Source organism: Ailuropoda melanoleuca, chromosome 3 (genome assembly GCF_002007445.2).
Source record: "Ailuropoda melanoleuca isolate Jingjing chromosome 3, ASM200744v2, whole genome shotgun sequence".
NCBI classification, from domain to species: Eukaryota; Metazoa; Chordata; class Mammalia; order Carnivora; family Ursidae; genus Ailuropoda; species Ailuropoda melanoleuca.
Window position 1 is genome coordinate 68,074,025 of NC_048220.1, and position 13,084 is coordinate 68,087,108.

Below are 13,084 nucleotides of genomic sequence, written 5' to 3' on the forward strand. Positions count from 1 at the left end.
TATGATGTCTGTCCATTCTTTCTAAAACTCTTTCTCTTTCCTCCTCCCTCCTCTTCTTCCATATCTAGCAATTCCTCCTCATCCTTTAAGACCCAAGACAATGTTTACTTCTTCTATGAACTTCTTTCTGATGACACACAGGCACAGATCTCTTCTTAATGTTCACTGAACTTTATCCTTGTACTTTGTACCTACCTCTGCTACTGAATGTGTGAGCCTGTATTATAATTATTTAAGGAACCAGTATGTTTTCAAAGGATTGGGTGATTAATATTTACAATATAGTGACCCTTAATTATAGACTTAGTTTCTCAAGGGTAACATTTGAGTCTTATATATCTTAGTATCTCCCATGCCTGCCTAGCACAGGCCTGGCTCACATACTCAATAATAGAGGAGAAAAATGAATGCTGTCTCTCTTCCTGCCAGTTCCCATTCCGATCCCCCTTTTTCTTATTGTGGCAAAAACATATAAAATGTATCATCTTCACCATTTTTAAGTGTACATTACAATAGTGGTAACTATATGCATCTTGTTTGCAAAAGATCTCTAGAGCTTTTTCATCTTGCAAAACTGAAACTCTATTCGTTGAACAACTCTCCATTTCCTCCTACCCCCAGTCTCTGGTAACTACCATTCTTTCTGTTTCTAAGATTTTGACTAGCTCAGATAACTGATGTAAGTGGAATAATGCGGTATTTGTCTTTTCATGACTGACTTATTTCACTTAGCATAATGCCCTCAAGATTCATTCAGGTTGTAACAGATGACAGGATTTCCTTCTTTTTTAAGTCCAAATGTTTCATTATAGGTACATACCACATTTTCTTTATCCATTCATTGTTACTGTCTTTGTTTTTGACCTGTGGTTACTAGAGGGGACTGACAAGAAAACATTTTCTATTGCCCCAAGAGAAAAGGTGATCCTAAACTCTTAAATAGTTCAGGATGGTTTATGTTCTAGAGACTAAAAGAGAAATTATACTTAGTGCAAGGGAAACTAGATTTAAAAAAAAAAAAAACAACCAACCAGTGACTACAGAATGAATGCCTCTCGTCATACCCTAGGAGCATGAGAAGCTGTATTATACTGCTTCCAACTGAGCAGCAAGGGCCCATAATATAAAGCTGTTCACATTCCAAAGGCCTCTTACCCTAGTCTTTTCACTGCCCTCCTCAGTACCTCAGTACCTCTTCAATACCTCATGCCCTCAAAATAGCTCTTTTGAGAAAAGAAATTTTAAAGTAGGGCAAAATAAGGAAAGGGATAAATAAGAACTCTTTCAACACAGAGCACTTGTGAGAATTTTTATGTTTATGGAGAAGCTGAGTCCCAGAGTAACCTCTGGCCCTTCTTCTTGGTGTTAGTGGATTCCAGTGTTCATTTGCTTTAAGGTAGTTTGAGGCTCTTTAGAGACCTTCATAACCCTTACTTCAGTGCGTTATCATGAAAGAATCTGAAGTATCCTTGCATTAGCGTGATCCTTATTACTTCAGTTGGTCTAAGGAGCTATTATTAAATACGTAGCCATAATGTGTACTGAAAACCTCCAAGTAAACTAGCATTTAGCTTGTGAACATGTTAAACATCTCACACGTAACTTCTTTTTAAAACTATCACAATAAGAACCCCAGCACTTAAAAAAACAAAAACAAAAACAACCCTGCAGTTTTTGGCAAAATATGCCAAATATAGCTTGAAATAGTAAATAATCCCTCAAAAGAGATATTAGCAAATTAATTGGTGTGTGAACAAAGAACGCTTTCTGCTCTAGCATGAATGTTGCCTTTATTTTTTTCTCACAAGTATGATTTTAGAAAACAGCTGTAGCGCATGTTGACAAATGACAAAGCGGCAGACGTGGTAAAACACTTTCCGTCAAGGCCAAGAAGGGAAAAAAATTTGGGCTGCTGGAGCGGCCAACGGGCTTGAATGCCTAGCTTCCCTACCTCTTTTTTCCCCAGTCTTTAGGGAGCGGGGGCCTCACCGCCCCACCCCCCTTTCCCTGGCTCTGGTTACAGCCTTTCGAGTTGAACAAACTTGCTGCAGGCGGATTGGCGATCAGGAGCTCCCAGGCTTGGGCGTTGTTTATTAATTTATATTCCGCGGGGCCCTGTGCGGGCTGCTCCTTTGTATCCGGAGGCCGCTGCCTGGGCCCGGGGGCCCCGGCGGGGAGCGCGCCCCCCGTGTCCTCTCGACCCCTAAGGCCAGCACGTGCTGCACCCGCCCGCCAGGCCCGCCGAGGGGGCGGAGGCCCGGGCTTTTCTCCTAAGCCACTCTCGGCCAGAAGGAGGAGCAGCAGCAGCAGGAGGCGACAGCTGCCCTGCCCAGGGAGCGCGGCAGAGAGGGGGCTGCAGCGCCCGGGCGCCTGGCCACTCTTGGCGGCAGCGGCGGCGGCCGGGGAGGCGGGGAGCGGCGGGCCGCTCGGGATGTTCCCGGGCACTTCCTGACTGGTTGGCAGCGCGCACACGGCCCGACTCGCACGTCCCCGGCCCCCTTGTCGCTCGCTCGCTCGCGCGGGCCCGCTCTGCGTCGGCCGCGCCGCGGTGGAGGCGCGCGAGGGGGACGCGGCCGGGGATGAGCTGATTGCGGGTAAATACGCCGCCGCCTGGCCCAGAGAGGCCGCGAGGAGCCGCTTTTCTCCGAGTCGCCGCCCTGCCCTTGGATTTGAGATCATGTACGTACGCGTCGCGGTCCTGCCATTGTCTCTACCCCAACGCGTGTCGTGCGCCCCAGCGCGAGGAGCTCTTGCTCATCCTCGCCGCGCGCTGCCCCCCGCCCTTCCTGTTCGGATTAAAGTGATCCTCGGGCTGACCACGCGCCTCTTTCCCCCCTCTCCCCCCCACTGTCCTGTAGGTCCATTCACATCGTGGCGCTGGGGAACGAGGGGGACGCGTTTCACCAGGACAATCGGCCGTCGGGGCTCATCCGCACTTACCTGGGGAGAAGCCCGCTGGTCTCGGGGGACGAAAGCAGCTTGTTGCTGAACGCCACCAGCACGGTCGCACGGCCGGTGTTCACCGAGTATCAGGCCAGCGCGTTTGGGAATGTCAAGCTCGTGGTCCACGACTGTCCCGTCTGGGTAAGAGGTGGCAGCTGCTCTGTGCCGAGGCTGACGGAGCTTTTCTTTCATTGGTTTTCCCTCTTTTCCGTTTTCCCCCTTTCATGAATGTGGACCGTCAGGGTCACCTGGGTAGAGTTTTTAAAACATTTTTGGGGAAATCTTTGCTTTCCTTTGTTTCATTAGACAGGAGGCAGCCCGGTCAGAGAACACTCTTAGAAGGCAAAAAGCCCCAGTGGGCAACATGGAGCACTTACTCCTAAGATTCACGGCTGTAGGCTGTAGGTTGTCCCTTGGGAGCTGGCAGTTGAATGTGACAACCCCAAGGGACGGGGTCACTAAGTTTCACTAGCAGAGAGCAATGTTTTTTCATGCCTACTCTGTGGGTGATAGTGTAAAATTAGCGTTCTAAAAATAAAGTCCTCTGAAAGCTCAACACAAGCGAAAATAAATTTCACGGGGGCAGTTCAGGAATAGGACCCCTGGAAAGGAGAGGAAGAGACAGGGACTGAGAATTAATTTTAAACCACTCATTTATAATACCATCCTCCTTTGAAATTTTTAATTAGTATTTTTAATTTTAATAATGCAGATACTCTTGTTATATTGGCTATTTACTTTCAGTGACTCATAAATCAGAAATAGTAAAACTGCTTGGAATTTTCAAAAAGCTTGAAAATTTGCAATAATTAAAAGAAATTGTAATGAAGTCAATAAAATTCTAGCCTGATTCTTGAGTGCTTGATAAAAGGAGAAAAGAATCTACTCTCTGGCACATAAATATTTTCAGTACATAATAATATAGTAATAATGTAATACACAATAACAGTAATTATTTGAATGTTTTCATTTAATCTTATTTGAAAATTTCTGGTATTGGACTTACAATATTATAACTGAAGCTAAAGATTATATTTTGTAACTGAAGAAAGCTTAGTGTCTGAAAAAGAATACAAATCATCATTATGTGAGATTTTACCTTTAAACTTCAATTTTAAAAAACTGAATTATGTGCTATAAGGAACTAATACACCTTTCTAAAGGAATGTATGGAATATACCGAGAAAAATTACTTACGCAAATTATGGGATGAAAAGATCACTAGCTCAAATAAATTTTCAGTTAAAGGATATTTATATTAATAGGCTAAAATAAATGAAAATAATTATTTTTTTCAATAACTGGGTTTAAACTCCCATATATCATAGTGATGATGCCCATGATAAGAAGCATTGGTAAGGAACTTGCTGGCTGGAGTCTATGCAAGCAAATGAAACACTTCTTTTACTTTGGCTATTTCACTGTGAAAGATCATACAGTTTAAAAACTTACTGGTTTTACACACAGTTGAACAAATGTGAGTGAATAGAGTAAATAAATGTAGGGAACATAAAATAAGCTGAATTAGGATGTTAGTATTACTTTTCCTGTTTTTTCTTGCAGCTGTTAACTCCCTCCCGTTTATGTTGTTAATTTAGCAAAAAACAATACTTGTGATCCCAGGTATTGTAGTAAATGAAATCTTCCAAATGAATTAAAATATGCCTCTGTAGTCTAGATTTTTGCCCTATACTGATTGTTGTGGTTTATTGTGGTAATCACTTTTTGTTTGTTTAGACTCTGGTTCTGTTTAAGACATTGAGATTTGGTGCACTTTTTTGGGTTATAATGGTCTTCAAGCCTAAGGGAAAACATTTGTAGAGCTTCCCTTTACAAGGTGCTTTTCTTTTCTTTGTGGTAAGTAAAATTCCATCTGACATATCCAAGTTGATTGTATTTATCAGCTGATACTTGATGTGTACTGGAACAGAATATTCAGTATAGCAAAGCAGATAGAGCACAGGTTTTGATAGCAAAAGAACCTGATTTCAGATCCCCACATTGGTACTTAGTGGTTTTCTCTGGTGAGTCAACTATCTTCTCTTAGTCCTGTTCTTCCCTATGTATACAATAAAAAGACTGCTTGCCTCCTAAAGACTTCCTGCCTCCTAGAGCTTTGCTGAAGAGTGAATGAGATAATACCTGTAAAGTTCTTAGGATAGAAGCTGACACGTAGCAGGTACTCGAGGTGGTAGCTACTATAGTAATGAAGTGTTTATTGCAACGTTAGTGTAACTATATATCACTTATACTGAACAAAAGTAAAGTTTTCTTACAGGTCACTCAAATTTACATAAATACAGTACATTGAGGCAGCAGTGTTAGTACTTAGTAGGTGCTGTATTTGCAGCCCCACCGTCAGGTAGATTAAAATTGTTGTTTTGCTGTAACATTTTAGGTTATTTTTTTACAAGATGAGTTCCATTCTCCCAGTGTGGCTCCAAGTCTTGCATTGCATAACCTCCTAGAGGAAATCCTGGAACTGATTTACAAGGGGTGGGAGAATTTGATTTCCTTCGTATTTCTAGAAACCAGGAGAGCATTTTCTCTTTGACATAGCTTGATTAGAAATGTGGTGTTGTTTCCTTGGAATCGGAGTGAGATAGTTTGTGCTTCTCTTTTCTAGTTTCTTCTGTAGATCCGTAGCCTCACTCTGGATCCTTGCCGTATACTTGGCACTTTTAACATAACTGTGCTTCAAATTCGTTTTACGCAGTTTATTATTTGGTATGTCTTTCTCAAACCTACCCTCCTTTTTTTGTGCAGTTATGTTATTTTATTTCTAGATCTTTTCCTGTTTACCAAAAATATTCCACAAAAAGTAGTGAGGTAATGCATGTGCAATTTTCTTGTGCAGGGTTTGAAAATCTGATTTGTGAATCGCTTCTCGGCCTTTTGGCTAAGATCAAGTGAAAATCTGATTTGTGTTAAAAATAAAATTATTTGTAGTTTTCGTATCTCTTTTTTGCCCAGTACACCTCTCCAGTAACTCTGGAATTTTAAACTGTTTGGAATGCAAAGAGCAGTTACTTTTGATTTGTTCTCTCAGAGTTAAATGGCTGTTTAATATTGGTCCCACCTATGTTTAGCTTTTGTTGTTGTTGTTTTTTATTCCATTCATCTGACTTTGTTCTCTTTCTTTGTTACACTTGCGTACCCTTGTTATGCGTGTATACTTTGAGCTCGGATACTATAACAGATACAATTGGAACTGAATGGGTTTGTGGTTTGGGATTTGGAAATTAGCAGAACTCTGCTGGGAAGCTTTCACGTTTTCTTGATCTGTGTCCCATTTCACTTCTCCCCCCTCTTAGTTCAAGTTCAAGACTTTGCCTTTGGTGTTTATATTCCCATAGTTTGCCTATTTTTCTCTTTTGGTCCTTTTAATCTCCATTTTTACACATTTATACATGCGTTTATCACTGGAATTATATTCTAGTGATAAAATGCTCCTGTTTTCAATAGGGTATTTGTATCTAAAAATTCTGCAGTTCTTGTTATTGTGAGTGTACTTGTGGGAAGTGGGTGGGTTGGGGTGGATATAGGGAATTGGGAGAGGCTTTGATGAACACCGTGGAGGTACTGGTGAGAAGCAGCTCTCTCTGCAAAAGGGCATTGCTGTGTAACACTTCCCTAGAATTTTCTATCATACGGTAGAAGCTCTGTTACATGGATCTTGATTGACTGATTCCAGGATTATTACCCTGTTTTGGACTCATATTTCAAAGTGCAGACTTTCATAGCCCAACAGTTTTGGACCTGTTAGCCACATCTAACTATTTTCTTAACCTAGCTTTAATATATCCTGGAAATACATACCAAAGGCCACATGAAAGGGCAAATAATGATTAATAGTTAACTAGAATATGAAAAGAAACCTACAGTGCATATTTAGCAGTGGTATTAAGATATATATTTTTCTTGTGCCGCTATTCACATAAAAACTTTGAAAAAATACTTTTAAAATACCAAAGCTTTTAAGAAGTAGGCTTTGTGATAAATTACTTTTGGCCTTGATTCTAAATATAAATACTATTAACTGTAGTCCAGAAGTGAAAATTTCAAAATTGAAAGGTTTATCCTGAATTTTTAACTTATATAAGCTAAATACATGAATTGAAAATTTGTTTCTTACCATGTTAAGACCTTATAATACAGTGTATTCTATGAAACATACGTCCCTACACATAGACATACCACACACGTATGTGTACAGTACTGTCCAAAGGATGGATAAAGTTGAAAAGTATTTATAAATTTTGAAAATATGTGTAAGACATGTGGAACTCCGGAGAATTCACAATGTATTGCAGTTTAAAACACTGAACAATCCTGGGTCACAGGATTGGGTCACAGAAAATCCCTTGAAGCTTCCTTACTCATACTGATGCTCGGCATCTAATACTGTAGTGCTAACATTTTTAAAATTATTAGGTGATAAAAGTATGGCATAATTTTAAAACAAAGTGCTTATTTTTAAGTACAACTATTAAAAGGGGTTGCTTATTTCATGAGACTCTCAGTAATTCTCTAGATCTGCTGCACAGTACAACAACTACACTGTTGTCTAGGCTAAACGAATACGTAAAAATAGAAGAGTTGGTAGGCTTCAGACATTTTTAATTTTAGGTCATTACTTATTTAAAAATAAATTCTTTTTATGAATTCCAAAAATTAAACTATAGCAAAAAATGGTATGTGTCCCATTTTACTTCATGACTGATTTGAAGACAAGTCGACTGAAGAGTGCTCTTTGTGTTTTGGTTTAGGACATTTTTGACAGTGATTGGTATACCTCTAGAAACCTAATTGGGAGTGCCGACATCATCGTGATCAAATACAACGTAAATGACAAGTTCTCGTTCCACGAAGTGAAGGATAATTATATTCCAGTGATAAAAAGGGCATTAAATTCAGTTCCAGTAATCATTGCTGCTGTTGGTACCAGACAAAATGGTAAGTATTCAGTTTTTTTTTTTTTCTTGTGATAAGAGTGCAGGTTCCATGTTCATTTTAAATAGTGTTAAGTTTATTAATGATTTTTATGGGTTTTTTTTTTTTTGGAAAAAAATGACTGTGTTCAAATGCCAGCTGTTATCTCTCCATCACTGGATATGATAGTGAGACATCAAAGGAAAGTGTCACAGACTACTGCTGGGATTCTGATGGGAACAAATTTGACTTCTAAATTGCTCTTCCACAGAAGTGAAGGAAGTCAGTAATTGTATTCTTTTGATATAGGAGAGGTATTGGGCTGGCACTGAGCTCTGGAAGATTGCTTTTGACATTCTAAATGTCTGTCCAGTGGGAAGGATAGATTGTCTGCAGAAGGACTGGGCTTCGGAGCAGGATTTTTAGGTAGCCAGGAACGAGCGAGCTGGAGACACTGACGGTCCCGCCTGAGAGAGAGAGAATCATTTCCTCCATGGCTGATGGATTCCGTTGGCTCAGTCCATTCCAGCAGTGGTGGCTGTGCATATCATTGTCAGATGTCCTAGGACCAACTCAGAATTCACTTTGGTTTGGTGGAATTTTGATAGTTCTTTATAGTGGTATTTCCTTAGTGAAGCTGTCTTTAAAATTTGATTCGTTTATTTTTTTCCTTTTCATTAAGGTATAGCGAAGTAAAGGACACACTAGGTACCATGAGTGCAGCTTAATGCATTTTTACACGTTTATACATCCATGCAGCCATCTTACAGGTCAAGAAAGAGAATGTTTGCCTCACTTTGGAAGGCTCTCTCATGCCTCTTCCCAGTTACTAGCCCCCCTCCCCAGAGATGACCACTATTCTAACAGTATGGATTAGTTTTACCTGTTCTAGAACTTCATATACATGGGATTATACTGTATGTAATATCTTGTTTCTAATTTCAATTAGCGTAATACCTACATTCATCCATGTGGTGCTTATCTAAACTTGTTATTTTGCTGTGTATTTTTCAGTTGTGTGAATGTGCTGTAATATATTTATTCATTCTCCTTTTCGTGATGCTTAGGTTGTTTCCTAGGAGTAGGATTTTGGGTCATGGTCATAGGGTAGGTTTATGTTTAGCATTAGAAGACACAAATAAAGCAGACTTGACCCTTCCTTGACCCCACATCCTCTCTACTTCCCTATGTTTCTTTTTATTGCTGGCCTGGACTCTTGAAAGAGTCATCCACACTTCCCGAGTGCACTTCCTGACTTCCCATTTCTTCTTCAGTCCACTACAGTCTGACTTTGACTTTCACAATTACATTGGGTTTGTTCTCACCCAGGGTTACCAGTTAAATGCTTATTGCCAAATTTGATTTCCATTTCCATATAATTAACAGGTTAATTTATATTTTAATAACAATTCACCCTTTGAGGTTATTCGAACACATCTCTCCCTCCATTTAAAAAAGCTACTCTTTCTTTCTTGGTTGTTTCAATTCTCTGTCTTCTTACTGGTCGACACCCCCTGCCCACCTTGCCCCCTAATACACATATTGAACCAATAGATCCTTAGTTGTTGCCAGGGTTCTATCCTTTGGCTTCACCTCTTCTTGCTGTTTACTCTGACCTTGAATCTGTTAATATGTTGCTCTCTCTTCCCCTGTATAGACACTGATGAAATACCCAGTCTCTTTCTCCAGCTCTAGTTTCTCTTCCAACCTGTGTTACCACAGAATCTTCCTCTTTCTGCTGAATTCCCTGTCTTGGTGAATGATGCCAAACCTATGCATTCTCCCAAACTAGAATCATCCAACCCAGTTTTCCTCCCATTCACCATATCCAGTGGGCTAAGAAGCTCTTTTGGTTTCACATTCCAAATAAACCTCAAATTCATTGTTTTCTCTTTATCTTCATTGGATTTCAGATCCTAGTCATTTAATAATCTGTCATAGTGGCCTTCTTTTTGGCCTAAAGGGGAAGTTCCTGATCTTGTAGGCCCTAAAACTTATACAGTTCTAGAGGTCCTTTGTAAGGAAAAAGTGACAACATTACACACACACACACACACACACACACACACACACATACATATTTAGAAAGAGAAAAGGAAGCATGACAAGTTGCAAATCTAAAAAGCTAGCAAATAAAACCACAACGAGATGCCTCCTCACACTGGTCAGAATGGCTAAAATTAACAAGACGGGAAACAACAAATGTTGGCGAGGATGCAGAGAAAGGGGAACCCTTTTGCACAGTTGGTGGGAATGCAAGCTGGTGCAGCTACTCTGGAAAATGGTATGGAGGTTCCTCAAGAAGTTAAAAATAGAGCTACCCTATGACCCAGCAATTGCACTACTAGGTATTTACCCTAAAGATATAAATGCAGTGATCCAAAGGGGCACCTGCACCCCAGTGTTCATAGCAGCAATGTCCACAATAGCCAAACTATGAAAGAGCCGAGATGTCCATCGACAGATGAATGGATAAGGAAGATGTTATATATATATATATATATATATATATATATATACACACACTCACACAATAGAATGGTACTTGGCCATCAGAAAGGATGAATACTTACCATTTATATTGATGTGGGTGGATCTGGAGGGTGTTATGCTGAGCAAAATAAGTCAATCAGAGAGAAACAATTATCATATGATCTCACTCATGTGGAATATAAGAAACAGCTCAGAGGATCATAGGGGAAGGCAGGGAAAATTGAATGGAAAGTCATCAGAGAGGGAGAAAAACCATGAGAAGCTCTTAACTGTAGGAAACAAACTGAGGGTTGCTGGAGGGGAGGTGGGGGGATGGGATAACTGGGTGATGGGCATTGAGGGCACGTGATGTGGTGAGCACTGCATATTATATGCAACTAATGAATTATTGAACACTACATATGAAAGTAATGATATGCTATATGTTGGCTAATTGAATTTAAATAAAAAAATAAAAAGCTGTCAAATACTGCAAATATCTAAAAAATATTTCTGTTATTTAACAGCTTGACATTTCTTTAATTTTTCTTATGTTTGTTGTCTGCATAGTCTTTGATTACTTCTTCATATGATAACCACTTTTGATACTTTCTATATAGAGAAGAAAATTACAGTTAGTGTTTCTTCCAGCATATTTCTTCGTTCTTCACATCTTTTTTTATGTGTCTCTAATGTCTTTCTGTTCTCTTTTAATCCAGAAAAGTTCCCCAGAGGTGTTTTTTTTTGTTTGTTTGTTTTTTTGGTCCTTCATGACATTGACATTTTTAAAGAATCTAAGCCCATTATTTGGCATAATTTCTTTAGTTGTGATGACTGTGATTGCAAAATAGTGATTTTCTATCATTCCACCTACCCTTATTAGTTGGTGTTCTTCTATAAATAGAACTTTCCCTTCTCTCTGCTCCCACATCTTTCTTTTAGAATCATTATAATTAGTGGACTTGTTTTTTAAATTCAATATTTTATAATATGTTCCTCTCATTATTCTTTCTGTTGCTCATACTACTCCAAATTTGCATGGAGAGAGTTTTTTCAAGCTAGTTGCAATTAATTTTTGAGTGCTTCCTTGTTTTCTGGCATAAGATGTTCCAGGCTCACCTGGAATCAGTCATTTCTTCAGGCATCCCTGGTTCCATTTAGTGAGCCATGATATTTAGAAACCAAGATCAGGGCTTTAGGGGTGCTCATAACTTTGTCGTTGCTTCAAGGCCCTTTCATTGGATATATATATATATATTAAATATATATCTTTTAATCATGAGTTCCCACTGATACTCTTTTTCCAATCCAGTATTTGTATCTCACTTCAATAATTTTCTCTTGTCATTCATGTCTTACCTAAAAGACATGATCCTTCATGGTCTATCTCCTGACTACTTCTGCAACCTTGTAGGCACGATCTTTTGTGTCTTATGTACCTGACACACTGAACTGCTTGAACTTAATGTCTTTCTTTAGTTCTGGGAAATTCTCAACTTCATGATTTCTTCAGGTATCACCTTCCCTCATTTTCTCTATTCTGTCCTTTTTGAACTTTTATTAGACTGATGTTGAAACTTCTGGATCTCTCCTCTGTTTCTCTTATCTTTCTTTTATATTTCCTAATGTTTATTTCTCTGTGTTGTGTTATAGGAGAATTCTTTGGTCTTTTTCCCCAGCTCACAGGATACTTCTGCAGGATCTATCCTGCCCTTTCGCATTATTACACTTTTAAAAATTTCCACAGCTTTTCATATCCAAGATCTCTGGTTGTTTTTCATAATTTCTTCTACCTGTTTTAAGAATGTAAATACTTTAAGAAGAAAACCTCTCTCAATTAATTATACTTATTTTAAGATTCTGTTTTTATTGGTCTATTAAGTCTTGTTTTAAGGAGGACAATCTAAGTCTTTTCATTTGATGAGATTTTATTTCATAGTATGGAGGCTTCTTAAATGTTGGGTAATTCTTAATTTGCGTAGTTTTGCAGTTTAGATTCTCTGTTGGATTAACGCCTTTCTCCTCCTCTGCCCAACTGCTCTCTGAGGTTGGGGTGGGAGTGAGAGCTCATATGAGATCTGCAGGCCTCGCTGCTTCCACTGGGGTCTTCAACTGACCTCCACTCAGTTGTCGGTGGGCCTCCTTACTGCTCCCCCATGATTGAGCACTGAGTATTCTTGATGTTACCCGGTGTGCGACTTCCCACCTGTCCTCTGAGCTTCAGCTTCCCTCTTTGGTCCTATGCTATCTGCCTTTATCCTTTAGGCACTCCTCCTTTCTGGGCTGATGAGTTTCTCTCCTCTTAATTTTTGAGTGTTGCTGTATATGCACATCTCCCTTCCTCTTTCCCCCACCCCTCCCTTTTTTGTTCCTTCCATTTCTCTCTCCTTTCTCCTTCCCTCTCCCTCCCCTCTTTGTTTAATCATTTCTGTGATTTGGCAGGGAGAGGAGTTGCAATGTGAGCTTAGCTTGCCATTTTGAAACTGGAAGCTAATGTGTTGTTGTTTTTTCTTACGCCCAGACCTCTGCATATGCTATACCCTCTAATGGGAGTGCCCCTCTGCACAACTCCTGTCATATCTGCATGGCAAATTCATACCTATCCAGTAAATCACTACCTCTTCTGTGAAGCCTTCCATAATCTTCAGGCAGAGTTAATTTCTTCCCTTCTGTTCCCATGTCACCATACTTTGCACACTTTATTTTAGCATTTATCATATGTATTATATTATAATTT

At 39.6% G+C, this 13,084-nt stretch overlaps 1 protein-coding gene across 2 annotated transcripts in view; it reads left to right on the forward strand.

Moving 5' to 3' along the window:
* Positions 1-2,030: 2,030 nt before the first annotated feature.
* Positions 2,031-13,084, forward strand: part of RHOBTB3 (Rho related BTB domain containing 3) — a 53,369-nt gene continuing 42,315 nt past the window's right edge. The window contains exons 1-3 of one of the 2 annotated variants that reach the window (XM_034656529.1): positions 2,031-2,679; positions 2,859-3,084; positions 7,713-7,899. In XM_034656529.1, coding sequence (XP_034512420.1) covers positions 2,678-2,679; positions 2,859-3,084; positions 7,713-7,899 — 415 coding nt within the window. In that variant the 5' untranslated portion in view covers positions 2,031-2,677. The remainder of the gene's footprint in view (positions 2,680-2,858; positions 3,085-7,712; positions 7,900-13,084) is intronic. The other variant, XM_011235566.3, reaches the window with a different exon arrangement.